General features: G+C 43.0%; 1 protein-coding gene across 1 annotated transcript in view; it reads right to left on the reverse strand.

Moving 5' to 3' along the window:
* Positions 1-17,103, reverse strand: part of LOC125642842 (sodium/hydrogen exchanger 2-like) — a 61,719-nt gene that overhangs the window by 26,743 nt on the left and 17,873 nt on the right. The window contains exons 5-6 of the mRNA XM_048864705.2: positions 10,543-10,739; positions 2,370-2,459 (exon numbers count right to left, since the gene is read on the reverse strand). Of these exons, the coding sequence (XP_048720662.2) occupies positions 2,370-2,459; positions 10,543-10,739 (287 nt within the window). The remainder of the gene's footprint in view (positions 1-2,369; positions 2,460-10,542; positions 10,740-17,103) is intronic.

A 17,103-nucleotide genomic window follows, 5' to 3' on the forward strand; every position in this document is an offset into this window, starting at 1 on the left:
AAGTGCTTTCAGAGCAAACACCTGTGTTTTCATTTTATTTGTTGTTGTTGTTGTTGTCAAAAAGAGAAAAGAAATATTCCTTAGGAATTAGTACTCAGGTAAAAATGCTTTGCCATAACAAAATTCTATTCATAACTAATACTTTACCTTTGACAAAATGCTTCAAGGACACTGCCTAGTAAAATATCCCACTGCCATGACCAGAGAGAAAACAAAGCCTCTCCAGTTTGTTTCATGGGCGAGTTTGGCAGCATTTTGTGTACTTTCATGAGCTGTTTTCCTTGTATACCAATTCCCCTATTTGTTTCATTTGTGTTTGTAATACCATCAGTATTGGCAGTGAGACTCAGAAACAAGGGTACTACCTGGAATTGCTACCGACTCAGGTTTTTAAATGGACTAGATTCCAAATGATGTTTAAACATCCTATTTGTTGTGATATGTAGGACACAGTGCGCTAGATTCTGGTCCACACTGCAGACTCTCTGGCTGTTGCAGTGGTACAAAGGTACTCTAAACTATGCTAAATGGGCAGCTGAGCAGTCCCTTGGCATGCTGGAATCCTCTGTCCGAGTAGCTGGTGTAGCCAGTTCTACATCACCCCTACCTGGCCCCTTAGTGTGAGGGCATATCAGAGGTAGTTGGGAGCTTGTCCAAAGCACACTTCATTCGAGCAATCCCCAGCTGGCATAACAACCACATGGGAACTTAGACCAGCCCTGAGATTGGGCCAAGTGTAAAGCCACCATAGTGTCCTCCCCATTCCCTACAGCTGCTCTGAGCTGAAATTTGTCACAGCTGAGGATGTATCCCATTTTGTCCTAGATGCAGTAGATAAAGGAACTGTCCAGGGAATGTAAACTTATGGGATCTACTGAGGACTCTGCCACTGATCTGCTGCTTGACTATGAGCAAGTCTCTTAGCCTCTCTGTGCCTGTTTCCTCTCTTGTTCGTGTAGCTGTTTAAAAGTGACCTCAGGGAGGTTATCTTTATAATTGTAGTGCTTTCACCTCTCACATTTTAGAAACTGTTAATATTACACCAACTCAGATCTACCAGTGCTGAAACACACTAAATAAAGTTTTCCAATTACATAAAGGCTCATAGAAATGGCTGATACTTAACCTCAAATAGGAAGTGAGCCAAGTCCACCAAATTAAATTAGTTTAGAACTCTGTACTGCTGTGTTAGGGAAACAATGTACATTTGGTTTTTCGAGTGTGATAATCCCTTGCAATTTGAAGCTACAAATTAACATCCAATTAGATTTACCACTTCCTCGGGGCCCGGCCTTGCTCTGGGGCTCACGTGACAACTCTTTGCGGGCTATTTGTGCAGAACCTGTGCACACAAGCAGGGCAGCAAACAGCGTGGTAGCTGTTCTGCATAAACCAGGTGAAGGGACTTCTCAGCCTCTGCCCAGCCTATGTTTGCAAAGCCTTTAAAGTGGGCATTTCCAATGTATATTTTTGTGTGGGGGGGTGAATATTTGTGCTTATGTGGGCTAAAGCTGACTTACAACAAATGCTGGACATGGAAAATTACTACACAGGACCCCTTCTTTGTGTCAGGAGTATCTTCATCCCAAGAATAGGATTAATTGCTCTTACTTCTGTGGCATGAATCAAATGAGAGTCTTTTCAATGACTTCAGCGGGCTTTGGAGCAGGCTGCTGCTGAGGGATCGAAGCTGAGAGATGTAATTGCCATGTATATGAATATATCCATATACATTACCACTCGACTTGCTATCATGTCCCAGCCAGTCCCCGCAACTCAGAGCTCTGACCACGTTTGGGGCTGTGTTTTCCTTTGGTGTCAGCTCTTTTCTTTTGCAGGGTGTCCTTCTAGCATGTGGTGATTATTAGTGGCCAGCCAGAACCCCCATAGAAACACAAAAAACAGAGCTACAACTAAGCCTATATGCTAACTTCTTACCACTAGGTCCAGAGCTGGGGCTAGTGCCTGGTGCACAGGGCACCAATGCCGGGTCATTCCCCAATTAGGAAAGCGCCCCCTCCCCCCATTGCCTCCTTGATCCCTTCCAGACAGGCGGAAAGGACCAGGTTAGGTTAGACTGTAAACTCTTTGGGGAAGGTATAGCATCTAGCACAATGGCACCCTGATCAGGTCCCTGTGTGCTACTGCAATACAAATAAAGAATAGCAGAGCTTACTACCTTCATATGACCCTGAGCCTGAAAGGAATCTGCATTCAGAAACCCCCGCTGAACTAAATAGGACTCTGCAAGGGCCGAAGGGTCCTCACAGCCAATTTGCTTGGCAGGATCAGGGCCTATTAGCAAACCAAATTGAAATGCTGCAATCACACCCACCCTTTGGCTAGGCATAAATTGCTGAGCCACTTACCCGGATGTGAATCTGTTCTCCCACTGTGGGCGCACTTTCTCTTTTTCTCTTCACATCTAATAAGTCAACGAGAGGACGGATGGTCATTCCCTGCAGCATAATGACACACACACAAATCAGGCTTTCTTCACAATACAGCAACTTTTCAAAGGACCAGCACGTTTTCTAGTTATATATCTTTTATCCTGTGCTGAAAATTTGCTGTTGAACAGCATCACCCACGTCAACACAAAATTAGCATAGCAACGCAGTTCCCGCGGCACTGAATCCTGACTTGTTTCCAGGGAGAAGAGTTCTTTGGGCCAGTCTCTCTCCTCAGCTCTTTTGCTCTTTTCAATATGTGAAGCCACTGCCTGTGAAAAACTCTGTACCTGTTTGCAGCCCAAAAACTTTATTTACCAACAGACAAGCTATGTTAACGATTCCAGTCCTGTCACATATTCATAGATTTTAAGGCCAAAGGGACCTGCATTTCCTCTTGCATTATACAGGTCACAGAACCTCACCCAGTAATTTCTGCCTCAAGTCTATTAAAAAGCCACAATTAATTGATTTTTTCAGTTTGGTGGCCAAACTGAAAAAATCGGGGGGGAGGGAGGGGGGAACATTTAGAGTCTAATTGAAACTGATTTTTTTATTTTTTTCTCACCTAAAGAATTTTTTAAACACATTTCAGGATAAACAAAATATTTCGTTTGATCCAAAATTTTTTTTTTCATTCTACTATGTTACATTTTCAGGTGGGTTTTTTTGTACCCTTTGCAAATAATTCAAACAAATCTAGCTAAATTTAGAAAGAAAATGTCATTTCCAAATGAACAATCAAAGCATGATATTTCAAAAATGTCAAAACAGTTCATTGTGATTTAAAAAATACAATGCATTTTTTCATTTTTCATTCAGCCAAAACTATTTGCCAAATTCAACCTAAATCCATTAAAAAGTTTTGGTCACCCTGAAACTTCCTGTTTTGGTGAATAAAGTATTCCTATGACAAATTTCATGCAGCTGTAAAGCCTAAAACTTCCATGTGAGCACTAGCATGTCTTGCAGAAAGAGGTCTAGTCAAAATTTAAACAGGTTAACAGATGACAGTGCTGAGCACTTTGCAGGAGGGACTCCACATCCTGCAGAGCCAAGCTAAGTGTTTGCCTGTTGTGAAGAGGGTCCTGGGTTCGTTAACTTTTTGATTTACTGTGTCATCTGTTATTAATCTTTACTGTCAGCATCTGTGATTTATCTATGACTCTAACTGGTGAGGGAGGAGGAAAAAAGTTTTTAAAAAATCTTTCCATGGCCTCATGAATGAGAAATTCTGATGTTCTGCTGTGATTACAATCCATTATATCTCTTAAATTTGCCACTTTAAAAAATGGCTTTCCTATGCTATGCCTGCAGCAGAAATGATACAGTCGCTGATGCTCTCTTGAATGTCACAAGAGTTGGCACGGAGGACAGCTTTAATTGCAAGAACAATTAATGTGTCATTTTAACCACTAATGTCAATACAGAATTCATCAACATTCAGTGTAAATAATATAAATCTTACAAATTTAGAAATAACACAGATTGCAGATTAAGCAGCGCCTATGTAATTTGGCCTCTTGTCTTTTGCTGGATAATCAGCTGGGTTTGTTTTCATTTTAAACTGACAGTACTGAGTTCTGTGACCACGACTCCCAACTTCTCACATACACAGAAAGAGATTTCTATGGCTCTGCTCCTGAGTGTTGTTTTATACGAGCAGGCCCCTGTGCTTGTGCAGAGCCCCATTGACTTCAACAGAGTTCTGGCGGGGGGGCTGAGGGGAGGGAGACTCCTGCAGCCACATGGATAAACTTGCTGGATCATGGCCTTCGTACAGATTGATGGCTGTATATAACCTGTGTGAAATGTATTACTGGTGTCAATCCAGTTGCTAGTGGACAAGTGTCCACATCACACAAAAAAAACAAAACAAAAACCTTCACAATTTAACAGTTCCTCCTTAGCAATTTCACCAGGGAAGTCACGGTCTGAATAGGCAGAGAGAGTGAACTATAAATGGAGAACATGGCATTTAGTTTTTAAATGACATTGAGAGAAAAAACAGTGAAGCTCCTTTGTGGCATTCAGGACAAACCAAAGGCTCTTTTGAGGACTTTATGGTGCAAATGGCATACATCAGGCCAGTCTGGGAGCACCGAGCATCTTTCAATTGCCCAAAAAACTTCACAAAATTACTGATCAGTCCTGCTGTGTAAATTTAGGAATGATGAGGATGCACTTGCCACAGGTTCAGACAGACCAAAATAGACATTATGACTGGGTTATATACTGCATGGCTATAACCATGCATGGCCACACCTAACTGCTTACATATAATGTTTTGGGTCGAGTAAAAGCATTGCCAGATAATCAGCTGGGGCTTTCCAAGAGAAAGAAGCAGTTTGTGTTCCCTCAAGATTCCTTGCACATCCCTTTACCCCTCTGCACCAGCATCAAGACCAACTACACTATGCCCTGCCATTTTTACTCAGTCTTTAGTCACACAAAAGCTCTCCCTGAGGTCAGGATTTGCACCATTATTAATACAAGCTGCTGACGTACATCAATAAAGAAAAAGCTTTAAAAACAACAGCACCGTGAATGTTATTTTTTAACAAATCATTTCTTTCTTCCCCCTTCCATCCAAGGTGAAATGCATTATGAAGAATGCTGGGACACTGAAGTAATCATTCCAGGCCCAGTTCTGCATCCACTGGTGTAACTGGTAACACTCCCATTGACTTCATAGGGTATGGGATCAATTTACACTCGGTGGTTTTTAAAAGGTTTTCTTTAATATCTGATCTATCGTTTTTATATTTTTTTCTATGCTGGGGCATGTCAAGGTTGTTGTTTCTCTAAGCAAGTTTAAATGTTTCTGATTCTTTTGGCTGTCTCTCCTACATGATGCCACAGGTACCAAGAATCTGAATCAAGCTAGTCTTCATGAATACTAAGTTTCTGCTGAATGACTCAAGGTCAAAGGGTCATTCTATTGACACATACCCACAGGGGAGTCCCACCCTTTTCATGGAGATGACATCACCATTTGAGCTCTGAGGTTACACAAAAGCCCTTCCACTATCCTGAGAATTATTTTACGAAGCTTCTGCGGAATGGAACCGCTGCCTTAGAGCAACCTTTGTCAGGGACTCAGTCCCTCTGCAGGAGCAGTCCTGCCAAGTGACCAGATCTTTTCAATTTCTCACCCACATTTGCATCTTAAAACTTGTCAACCTAAACCCAATTCCCCTTTTCCCACCCCCGGCCTCCACTCACTCCATTCAGTCTGCCAGATAGGATTGAAAATTATGTTCCACAATAGAGATCTGGCTGCCTGTCTGACTCAACTCCAGGCTCAGTCACATTGGTATATCAAGATCATTACTGGTTTTGCCCAATTGATCGTATCAAATATGAGGAGGCACAGAAGCTTTGCTGTGTGGGGTTAATTGTAAAACATACCAGTGTGAATCTTTACCTCGTATGCAGCCTGAGCATGAGCAGTGTGCTGGGGTACATGTGGAAGAAATTCTCTCCCACTGGGTGTGGATCAGCAGTGAAGCCACTGTGCATCTCTAAATGTGGCTTCTGAAGCCTCAACAGCTGCTTCACACCCTCTACAGGATGGGACGTGGGTGCGGGGAGGAGGGCAGCCATTGGATTGGTGAATCTGTATGGAGCTTGTGCACACAGGTGCAAGAAACCCCCATGGAGCTGTGTTAAATGGTGCCACCCCTTTCACTGACCTTTTGAATCTTGCCCCATATAGATACATGCAGCAGAACTGCCCTGGGATCTACTGTGCTGCTTTGCTCATCCAACTCTACCAGTGGAACAGGGGAAAGCGAGAAGATAAGGCTATGTTCTTTCCAGGAAACAAGAATATCAGCACCATGTGCTTCCCACAAGCAGTTACGCGGAAATAAAGGCCCTAAACCTAACCCTGTACTTTTAAAAACAGGACAGTTTTGGGAATTCCCTGACCAGATAATCCCAAATTTGTACCACAAACTCAGCTTGGGCCCTGACCTGACATACCAGTTTTCAAGATGAACTAACTGTGCAAGTGCATTTTAGGGAGGTATGAAATCCGGGCTTTAATCAGGAACCTTGATGCAACCATGGAGTCACTGCTGCTGCAGCATGATGACAACACAGGGTGCAGGACAGCAGAGAATCAGGGCCAAAATCGTTAGCAAACTAAAAGTGTCTAGCAATATTTTAACCACTAGATGGCACTTGAATGCCAAGAGATGTTCATTTTTCCTTAAAGGGAAGCACACAAGTTATAAACGGACCCCACAATCAAAGTAGGTCTTAATGACCTTCAGTATTAGCATACACTAAAATGATGGGAAATCTTTCACCTTCATTTACATATAAGAAAGGGGAATTAGTCATCATTTTAAAATAAAAGTGGGACATTGTAAAAAAGAGAGACCAACATATATTGAAACAGAATTATATAAGCAAGAAATTTCATATAGATAGAAGTATTTTGAAACTAACATTTTAAAAAAGATTGCCATTAGAATCCCAATGTAAAATTATATCATTTAACAGCATACGTGCTGGAACTTGGGGTATGGGGAGTGCTGCCACACTCCCTGGCTTGAAATGGTTTTCACTATATACAGACTTTACCAATATATACTATACAAATTGTTCCAGCACCCCTGTTTAACAGAAGGGCCATTTAATTACTCTTAAAATTCTAGGGACCCGATCCCCATTCTATTCCAGTCTATAACAAAACCTCCATTGATTTAAATAGGTAGAGCCCTGTCTGGATACAAAATTTGTATCTGCATCCGATCCGCAATCCGCAAACAAGGTACGCGGATATCCACAGATTTGCAGAGCTCTAGATATAAAATTTGGATCTGCATCCATCCACGATCCACAAACATGGTCCGCAAATGCAGATATCCACAGCTATAAAGCAGATATCCACAGATTCGGAGGAACAGAAGCAGGACTAACTTCAGTGCATGGCAACTAGTGGCAGATTCTCTAATTTACCTCACTTTAAGTAAACATGGAAACAAATTTTGAACCTTAATCAGAAGCATCTATGAAAAATTACATCATTTGTGAGATACAGAGATTAACAATTGTGCTGTTAGCTCACTGGATCCTTTTTCATAATTCCATTTCTTATCATTACAAAACATCTAGATAAAGTCAGAATGCTTCCAAACTCAGCTTTGTTGGCAAAGTTTCGATCTTTTTATCTTACTAGTAAGATAATATATTCGAGCCACCTTGGGCTGTAAGACAAGAGCATTTGGCTAACGTGTGTGGTATCATCTTATTTGTCATATTATTCTTGAGGAATAATAAACCCCTTAAAAATCCACTCTTTCCATGAACTGTACTATAATGAACCATTATTTTGTTTGTGTCTGATTTTTCTTAGTTATCTAACTGGCTACACACCCCAATCCTTTTTCAATGCAAGACAATATGGCAATTTAAAGTTATCACAAAGGCAGGGCCTTCTTTCAGTGAAACATCATAAAGTGCTAACACCTCCCTTTTTGTATGTATGTGAAGCTATCTCTGACATATATACTAAAGCCAAGATTTTCCAGTGACTAGTGATTTTGATTGCCCCAGTTGTTGTGTGTATCATAAAGAGACCTGATTTTCAGAAGGTACTGAGCCTCTCAAAATCAGTACCACCCACTCAAAATCAGGCCCCTTTAAGTTGTCTCATGCCAAAAACTGAGATGTTCAAAATCATTAGTTACTTTTAAAAATCTTGCCCTTAGTGTTAAGTGGATTTAGAATGCTTCCGTTCCTTTGTTCTCTCCCCTGGTGTAGTGAGAATTGACCTTGTCTGGAGGAGGGTTTAACTAAAGTTCCATCTTACTACAAATCCAAATATGCCTGTCACAGGACAGCACTGACCTTTTAAGAGGGAAGAGGCTAGTGCACCTGTGACGGTCAGCTGATGCTCAGATGGCTTAAGAGAGGGCACCTGGGCCCTAGAGCAGAGGAGTCTGGGTGAGTCAGGGCAGAGAGAGCAGAGGTGGGGCTTTCGCTGCCTGAGAGAATGAATGCAGAGAGCAGAAAGCTCTGCAGGTGCTCCATGAGAATAGGGAGACAGGCCACTAGCTGGATGGCCTGGGGAATGGGAGGAGCCGCTGGAGCAAGAGGGAGCGCTGGGAAGTGCCCCTGTGGCCCCTGTCCAGTGGCGCCATGGAACTGGGCCCATGCTCAGAAGGGGCCCCGGCCTGCTCTGTTTGCACTGCGCCCTGAAACCCTGGGAGCCCATTGGCTCTCCTCCCCCGCCCACCACTTGCTCCTCTCGTCCTCCCCACCAACTGGCCAAGGGCTCTTCGCCACCCCCTGGCCCCACCCACCGGCTTCTCTCTGCCTCCTGGCCAGACCCCAGTGCTCCTCCAGCTCCGGGAAGTCTCTGCTTCTCATCACGTGTGGGGCTCCACCTGTCTCCCTGGAGCTGAGCCGCCTGGGACTTTTGCAGAAGCCTGGCCAGTCTTGGCCAGTTAAGGGGGGCGGGCAGTGTGGAGGGCTTGGCTGGGCCCCTCCAGGCAAGTGGGTTCTGAGGGAGCCCAGCCAGGGCAGGCCCTGGCCTGGCTGATCACGGCACTCCCAAGGGGCTGGAGTGATTCCATGCCCTGGCTGCACTGGTAGCTCAGCCTGGCAGACACAGTCACCTCCCAGAGGGCCGGTGAGTGCAGCCGGGAGGCAGGGCGTGTGGGAGTGGGTCTCTGGAGGGTGTGGGTAGGGGTGGGCTGTGAGAAAGCAGGAAAAATCTCTGTGTTGAGGCACTCGGGAGTGGGGGTTCTGTGTGGGATGCTGGGCAGTTGTGGTGGGGCTGTGGGCAGGGGGGTGCTGGGCAGGGGTGGTGGTGTGCAGGGCACTGTGCATTTGTGGTGGATGGGGGCTCTGGGCATAGCGAGGCCAGGGGGGGCTCTCGCCATAGGGAATCGGGGGGGTGTTCCGGTGTTGGGCAGGGGGGATGTGTGGCGTGGCATGGGCCCACCCCTGAGGGGAAGGGACATGCTGGCAGCACAGGACTGGGCAGGCCATTGTGCATCTGGCAACTGCCGGTTTATAAATAGTGCCCCCGCACTGGGCTCGGCAGAGTGGGGCCACCCCTGTCATGCCAGGCCCCTGGTCAGCCCCTGGCTCCGGAGACCATTCTCCCCACATCACGCTCAATTGCTCCCATGGGGGCCCACAAATATGTTTAGCGCCAGGCTCACAAAAGGTTAATCCGGCCCTGCAACAAGCAGGGAATTGGGAAAAGCCCAAGAGGAATGTGAGGCTTTTATTAAGCCCAGGTTGGATGGATGGTGTTTGTGTTATTGCTTCATTTGAGCTTTTGAACTCTAGTGGGGGACTCCAGGGAGTAAGCATGAGAGCCCTCCAGCCTAAAGCAAAACTGAGACTGACAAAGAGCCTCAGATCACCAAAGACAATGAAGCCAGAACCTTTTGAGTTATGGCACTGATGTTTATTTTGTGATTTGATACTAATAAATTAACCCATCTCATAGTCCAGAGTATGTTTGAGAAGTATTCTTGAGGAGCCCTGAGAAGAGGAAACTGAGGTAAAAGCTCCTGCAGGGTCATCCCATGCCAGGAGGGGGTGCTCTGAGATGGCAACTCTGTGACAATACCCAACATAACACCTGTTTTTCTCCTTAATCGGGTATCAAATCCTAGAGTGTATTTTACTTTGGTGCTCATTCTGCTCCTTGGTAAAATACCTAAGGGCCTCGCTTTAAAGGCATATCTACATTAGCTTTTTCCTACTAACCTTTTCATCATTATTACCCCTGGTAGAGCTACACCAGTGCAAAGATGGAATTTGTCAACATGGAAAAGACTCACGTAGACAAGGCCTAACAGTGGTACTCAGCAACTGTTGTCAACCACAAATATAAGACACATTCTCCCAACTCCTACCTCATTCAGTAAGAATTCTAACCTCCGTATGCCTGATACAAGGAAAGGTCTGATAGCTTTATGTTCAATTCTTTTGTCCAATTAGAGTCCACACTAAATCTAAAGTGTCAGTATCAGCCATGTATCTGAAACAAAAACACTGTCATGCACTGTGCAATAATTGGACTGATGTAGGCATTCTATCATATTGATAGTATTCTTACCTGTACAAACACAGTGAAGAGAATAACTACAGTTGTGGCTGCAATGAAGAGCTTCTTTCTCGGGAAGTCAGGGAGCAAGAAAACCAGAGAGAAACAGATGGCACCTCTAAGACCCCCATATGCTATAATAAACTGATCCTTGCTGGTAACGGTGTTCACATGTAATCGGTTCACGAAGAAAGTCAATACAAGAACCCCTATTAAAGCAGGAAAGAAGATGGGAAATTAGCAAGCAAGAAGAGAACTTATACAGCATTCATAATGGCAGGAAACAGCTTGAAAGAAGTGGCTATTACATTTGTGAACAAATTACACATAAGTAGGAATAGGGCAGGGAAGAATTTGGTAATATACTACGCTCCTCCACTGGCCAGATCCACTGGGTTTCTATCTGTCTGGTACTAGCCCCAGAATAGCTAAGAATCCAGACCCAGTTATGTCTGACTTGGAGGAGATAGGAAATAGTGTTGAATGGCCATGGTTTGGTAGGTCTCATATATATAAGACATTAGACTGATCTTTTGGTAATATCCGTTGTTGGATACTGTCAACCTTGTGTGATGTCAGGATCTACTCTTAAAACTGGGGTTCCTTTTAGAACAAGAATGAGGTTTTACCCAGAGTTTTAGTTTATGTACATAGCCATCACTGAGGTGTTCCTGAAATATACAAATTAGGTTAGTGAATAAGAGCTAAGTATTAACTGAGTATTTAATAAATAATAACTATTATAGTACAATACAGTGTATTAACATATTTGTTTTGATGGCAGTTTAAAAAAATATTTTAAAAGTCACTTTGTTTCATATTAACAGTAATGAACAGGTCCAAGAATTCATATTCATCAATATACTAATGTGGAAATTGACCCTGGGAATTGACTTAAACAGTAGTTGATTCATTCTGATTGGTAATTAATTATTGGATTTTCTGGGTGATAAATACTCTCTCAAGGGCAAACTGGCAATCTGGTTTATTTAAATAATTTAGTTACAGTTACCTTTTGAACTGCATTTAGTTTTAACCAACAGCCAGGGCACATGAAATATTATATATATATATATATATATATATATAAATTACCTTAAACTGGGGTATTTGGCAGTCTCTAATTCATCGAGATTAATACTATGTGAACTTGAAGTTTATGAAAGGTGCCACAGCAATTGATGCAATTTATAATCATTTGCAATTAAACAGAAGAAAAAAGTTACAGTTGGTCAAACTGTGGGTCTATTAATGACAATATCCCTGTTACAGAAACTGAGAAAGAAACATGTACATGGCTCTGAACTTCTAGGGCCTGATTCTGACTTCATTAACATCACGCTGTGTGAATCAGGCCTTACTCCATTTACACCAATGGAACCTGTACAAATGAGATCAGAATCAGGCCCTTAACTGCTAAACAGTGAGTATAATTAAGCAATAACAACAGAGAACCTGGACATTTCATTTCTTGAAGATTAATCTTCAAGATTAATGGCTGGTTTGAGAGCTGATAACATAAGAGGGTCATTAATTCTCTCCCCTGCCCCCTCACATCACTACAGCTTTTTTTTAAAATGTTTTAAAGACATCATCCATCTTATTTGTTGGGAAATAAACTTTAAAAACAACAATATACAAACACCTCCCCACACGCTCTGATAACTAGCAATAACCAATTTCTATCACACAGAGGAACAATTTGGAGAAAACAAGAAATCTTGGAATATTCAGGAATAGCGAACATGATTAACTGGAACTGTGTCCATGATGTATTCCCAGCTCCCGGAGCACCTGGGAATTAAGGCCAAGAGGAGTAGATAATGACAAGGACTCCAGTTTTCATTTTTAATGTTCTATCTAACTGACAATAATACTTTTAGTTTGAAAAAATGCTACATAGAAACTTATTTCACAACTAGACCAGAGCCAAACGCAGCCAGTAATTCACACTCAAATTAATTTTAAGTAGGATTGGTTAGTAATAAATACATTTTCCAGTCATACAGTCAATTATCATTTATGTCCCTTAAATTAACTCAGGGTCTGTTTGGTTGAAGACGTAGCATATGATTAACTATTTGGGCCAAAATATTTCTCCTTTTGGAGAAGCACCATAACAAACTTAGAGCAGAAAATTCTAACTTGTTTAAAGAATGGCAAAATATTGGCGTCCTGGGGGCTGCTATCACCCTCTCAACTGCTTCATTTTTCTTCACTTTTCAGACCTCCTCCAACTTATGCCAGTGTGACTCTACTCTGCTGGCTTCAGTAGAGTTATTGCTGATTTAGTGCAGCATCAGCGAGAGAATCAGAGAGGCTCTACAAGTGGGATGGGGACCTGGAACCTGGTGGAGAGGGCCCAGCTGGTCCAATCAGATCAAAAACTTCTCGCCAGAAAGACCTTTTCACAAGAGCTTTATTCTCAGGTTTAAGGTCTTCAGGTTGCCAAAAAAAACCAGCTACAAACGTTCTTAGAGAAAAGAAAAGAAACATGAGTAGTGGTAAGTAGCGAGAGGGGCTTGCCACCCCAAGTACAAACCCACCAGGCCCCCATGGGTATGCACTTGGGGGTGCTAGCCCAACCCCTGCCCGAGTTACCATGGCTACACTACTATTTTTAGCATGGTAGCTTGATCAGAGCTAGTGTGAGTATGTCTCCTTGAGCTGGGAATTGCACCCTTAGCTCCAAGCGCAAACATACCCTAAATATTGTAAATAGGTGAGCCAGAGACCAAAATGTTTAATGAAATTCAACCCTGCATGAATGTTGGCCTGGCGCCCTTTGAAGTCAATGGGAATTGCACCTAATTATTACAGGGCTGATTTTGGTGTCATCTCTTCTTTGCTCTTTCTGTTTACAATATTAAACCGTTTCCGGTCATGTGATAAGTAAATAGAGAATTTGAGGTTTACTGCCTATTCTTGGAACACCAGAGCAGTTTGTTAGGTACTTTAATGTTTGTTACTGTCATTGTTTGTCACCCTCCTGCCATGAGCTGTTTTCAAACAAGGGGAGTCCAAATAATTCAGAATGCTTTCTTCATTTCATTGAAAACAAACATTTTAAACAAAGGAAACCATTTTCTCATAGTAAAACACTCAAGGGTGTGCATAATTGACCAATAAATGTGCTTCCAGGTGCATTTATGGCACTCAGTCATTAACAGCAAATCTAGTCATGTATTAATAGCCAATAAAGCACATCCTGCCATGTCTTGTTGATAATCACTGAGTATCCAATTTAAGTAATCTGTTGATGAGCCTATTAAAGGTCAGGTCAAGTTTTAACCACAAAGGTATTTCTGGTTGCTTTAGTGGTTTGTAAACAGACACCCTACGAAGCAGCAGCGTTCACAAATTCTAGGTGCCACCTTTCTTCTCAAAAATGTGCTATGCTTGTGAATACTTTGTACATTAATTTAAGATTAAAAGAATCTTTAATTTAAGATTAAAAGTTATAAAAAGCATCCCTAAAAGAGAAAAGAGACTGCATGGTAGCTACAAGCTTAGGGTGACCAGATGTCCCGATTTTATAGGGACAGTCCTAATATTTGGGGCTTTTTCTTATATAGTTTCCTATTATCCCCCACCCCCGTCCCCATTTTTCACACTTGCTGTCTGATCAGCCTATATGGGCTCCAGGATTAAATCCCAGTATCAAGAGGCCTGATTCTCCACTCCATTGTGGGGTCCCTTCCACCTGTGCAAAGTGGTTGTCAAACACCCCTCCTTGACTTTGCACAGATGTCAGTGACTCCATGTGGTGCAGGGCAGTGGAGAATCATGCTCCCTGAATGTCAAATCAGTGCAAGTTACACTCCTTTACTACTTTCACCCATTTTCCTGACCATTTACAAACACTGGAAAATGTCTTTGGGGGTTGCACCTGCTTACATGTGGTCTGGTTTTTGTCTGGTTACTGTAAAAGCCAGCAAATATCTAGGGCACAGCCTTTTTTCAGGATTTAAGAAGATCATTTTCAACTCCAAGTGTGTTAGAAAAGGATTTTGGGCCTATCCCTACCCTCCCATTTAGAATCTGGTCTTGGTCTCCCCACCCATGAGTGACTCTGTATTCTCAGGTGTGAGTTTATAAGCTAGTGACGGGGAGAGCAAGTTAGCCCTGGGTCTTGTTTAACTTGCCCATTTAAATGGCTAACCTTTACCTAGCATGCCTGAGTTCTAGCTGTCATGGCTCTATATGAAAAAAGGTGTGTTGTTTCTCTAACAAACTATCTATATGAATTGAAGTGGTTGTGAAAGGTGCCTGACTCACAAACCCACAAATGGAAGTCCTCTTATTTGCTACAGCTTAGGAAATGCCCAGGCATTGGCAGTGTAAACTTCCTCACTTTAAGGCTTTGAGCCACATTTACTTCATTAGAATTCTGGGCTGGTGAGACCCCAGCATTATTTAGGTGTCTGAAGTGCTCCAAGTCAGACAGTCAGAGCTGCTCAGAATTGCTGTAGCATGGGGCACCCCAACATACTGGGACAGGCAAGGGACCCTGTGTTTCCCATAACTGCATGAGGGGAATTCTCCTACTGCTGGCCAAGGGGCTTTTATGGAGCAAAGAGTGGCCATAGTGAGAGGGAAAATCTCTCCTATATAAAACACTCTATACATTGTGCCCAGGTAGGTAAAGAAAGAAGAACAAAGACATAGAACAACAGGGCACAATACTAGGCTATATATTAAGTCTCTATATTTGCATAGTATTTGTTTATATAATGTCTCCAAACTCTGGGCTAGGAGCATGTGTTGTGTCCTTTATGGCAAGTGTCAAGGTTCCTTCCCCACTCTGAACTCTAGGGTACGGATGTGGGGACCTGCATGAAAGACCCCCTAAGCTTATTCTTACCAGCTTAGGTTAAAAACTTCCCCAAGGTACAAACTGCCTTTTCCTTGAACTGTATGCTGCCACCACCAAGCGTGTTAAACAAAGAACAGGGAAAGAGCCCACTTGGAGACGTCTTCCCCCAAAATATTTATTTATATTTATATTATATCCTTTATTTTTATGACAGCAAGGAAGAATCCCTAAAAAAATAAGGTTGGGAGTATCCTAGGGTTGCTGAGTAAAGGAGAGGTTTAGCCCTCTGCTTTAAAAATATAAGATGAGAGAAAAAGTAATCATGGGGCCTCCACATGATCATCAGGGGAGGTGTTCATCCACTATTTGTTACCCACTGAATCTTATTCTGAACATCGCAGTGCCCGGCTCTGAAGCCTAGTTTAATCTCCAGTTTTGTTCCGTTTCAAGGATACCATTTGTCCATTAACATTTCCTAGCTGTTCCTACGGGAGAATTTACAGCTGCAGAGGTCTTGGTTCATATCATTTCCCTCCTGTGCTGCAGAGAGTGTGGATTATCCTCTGCAAAAAATATCTTGATGTAACTGCAGCTCCCCTCAGTTGCTTATGTTCTTAGACATGCTAACTCAAAACTTTACCAAACCCTGGGCTTCTCACATTTTTGCTGGCCGCCTCCATTTTAAGGCCCCAGTGCTCTTCTATGCAGGAAAAACCTGTGTAAAAGAACAGAAACTCCATGGACATCAGCTCACAGGTTCCTTCCAATTTTCCCATTTAAGGGCAATGCTTCTCACAGAAGAGGCCAGGGGTTCTACCCCTCAGACCTGAGTACATTAGGGACTCCATGTGGAGATGCCTTGCCTCTCGGGTTGCCAATTTTTGTTGGATGTATTCCTGGAGGTTTCATCACATGACATAACCTTTAATTAAAGATTAATCTTTCATTCCTGGAGATTCTGGGCAACCCTACGTGCCGCTACACTGCTGTCTGGCCCCAAGCTCTTTGCTGCTTCTAGCCCCAGCTACACTCCATGCCTTCCACGCTGGAGCCACCAAGGGACTATAAAGATACACTAAGAGGGGGGCAGGTGAGACCAGTGGAGTCTATCTAAGCACCTAAAATAGAGATACCAACAAATAAATATGGTGAAAATTCCTGGTTATCACATACCCAGTGCAGGGAGCAGACCAGGAAGCTGACAAGGACAGGGGCATGTCCAGAGTGCTGCTACATTCCAGCAATCTATAGCAGGTGTAAGTGCCTTTAAGGGCCATAATTACCTGACATAAATTAGAGCAGCACAGAGGGTGCTTGAACTTGTGTTGGACACTGAGGTAGCCCCAGGATTAGGGGCAGGAATGTAAAGTTGACACCGCTCAGTCAGACTGGAGGACTGGGGCAGAAATCTGTTTCTCTATATTTCTGGACAACAAGGAAGTTCGTCTCCACAGTAGAACTATTCCAAACATGTTTGACAGGGATTTTACTGACTGAAAACTAAAGTAGTAAAATGCGAAGCCAGCACTGAGTGCGGGTGGTGAAATCTGGCCTATGGTATATATGGCTCATACACCACAAGTCATGTGTTTTGTAGTGATGGTGACATGGAGGAAATGACTTCAGAACTGCTGCATCCTGCTAGATTTCACATTTTGTATCAATGCTACTAGCCATTTACTATTATTCCGTGGTGACATTCAGATCTATTCAGGAAAGCAAGCCAAACTGATTCCTATCTCTAGGCTCAACTGGAG

This window comes from Caretta caretta, chromosome 9 (assembly GCF_965140235.1).
Source record: "Caretta caretta isolate rCarCar2 chromosome 9, rCarCar1.hap1, whole genome shotgun sequence".
NCBI lineage: Eukaryota > Metazoa > Chordata > Testudines > Cheloniidae > Caretta > Caretta caretta.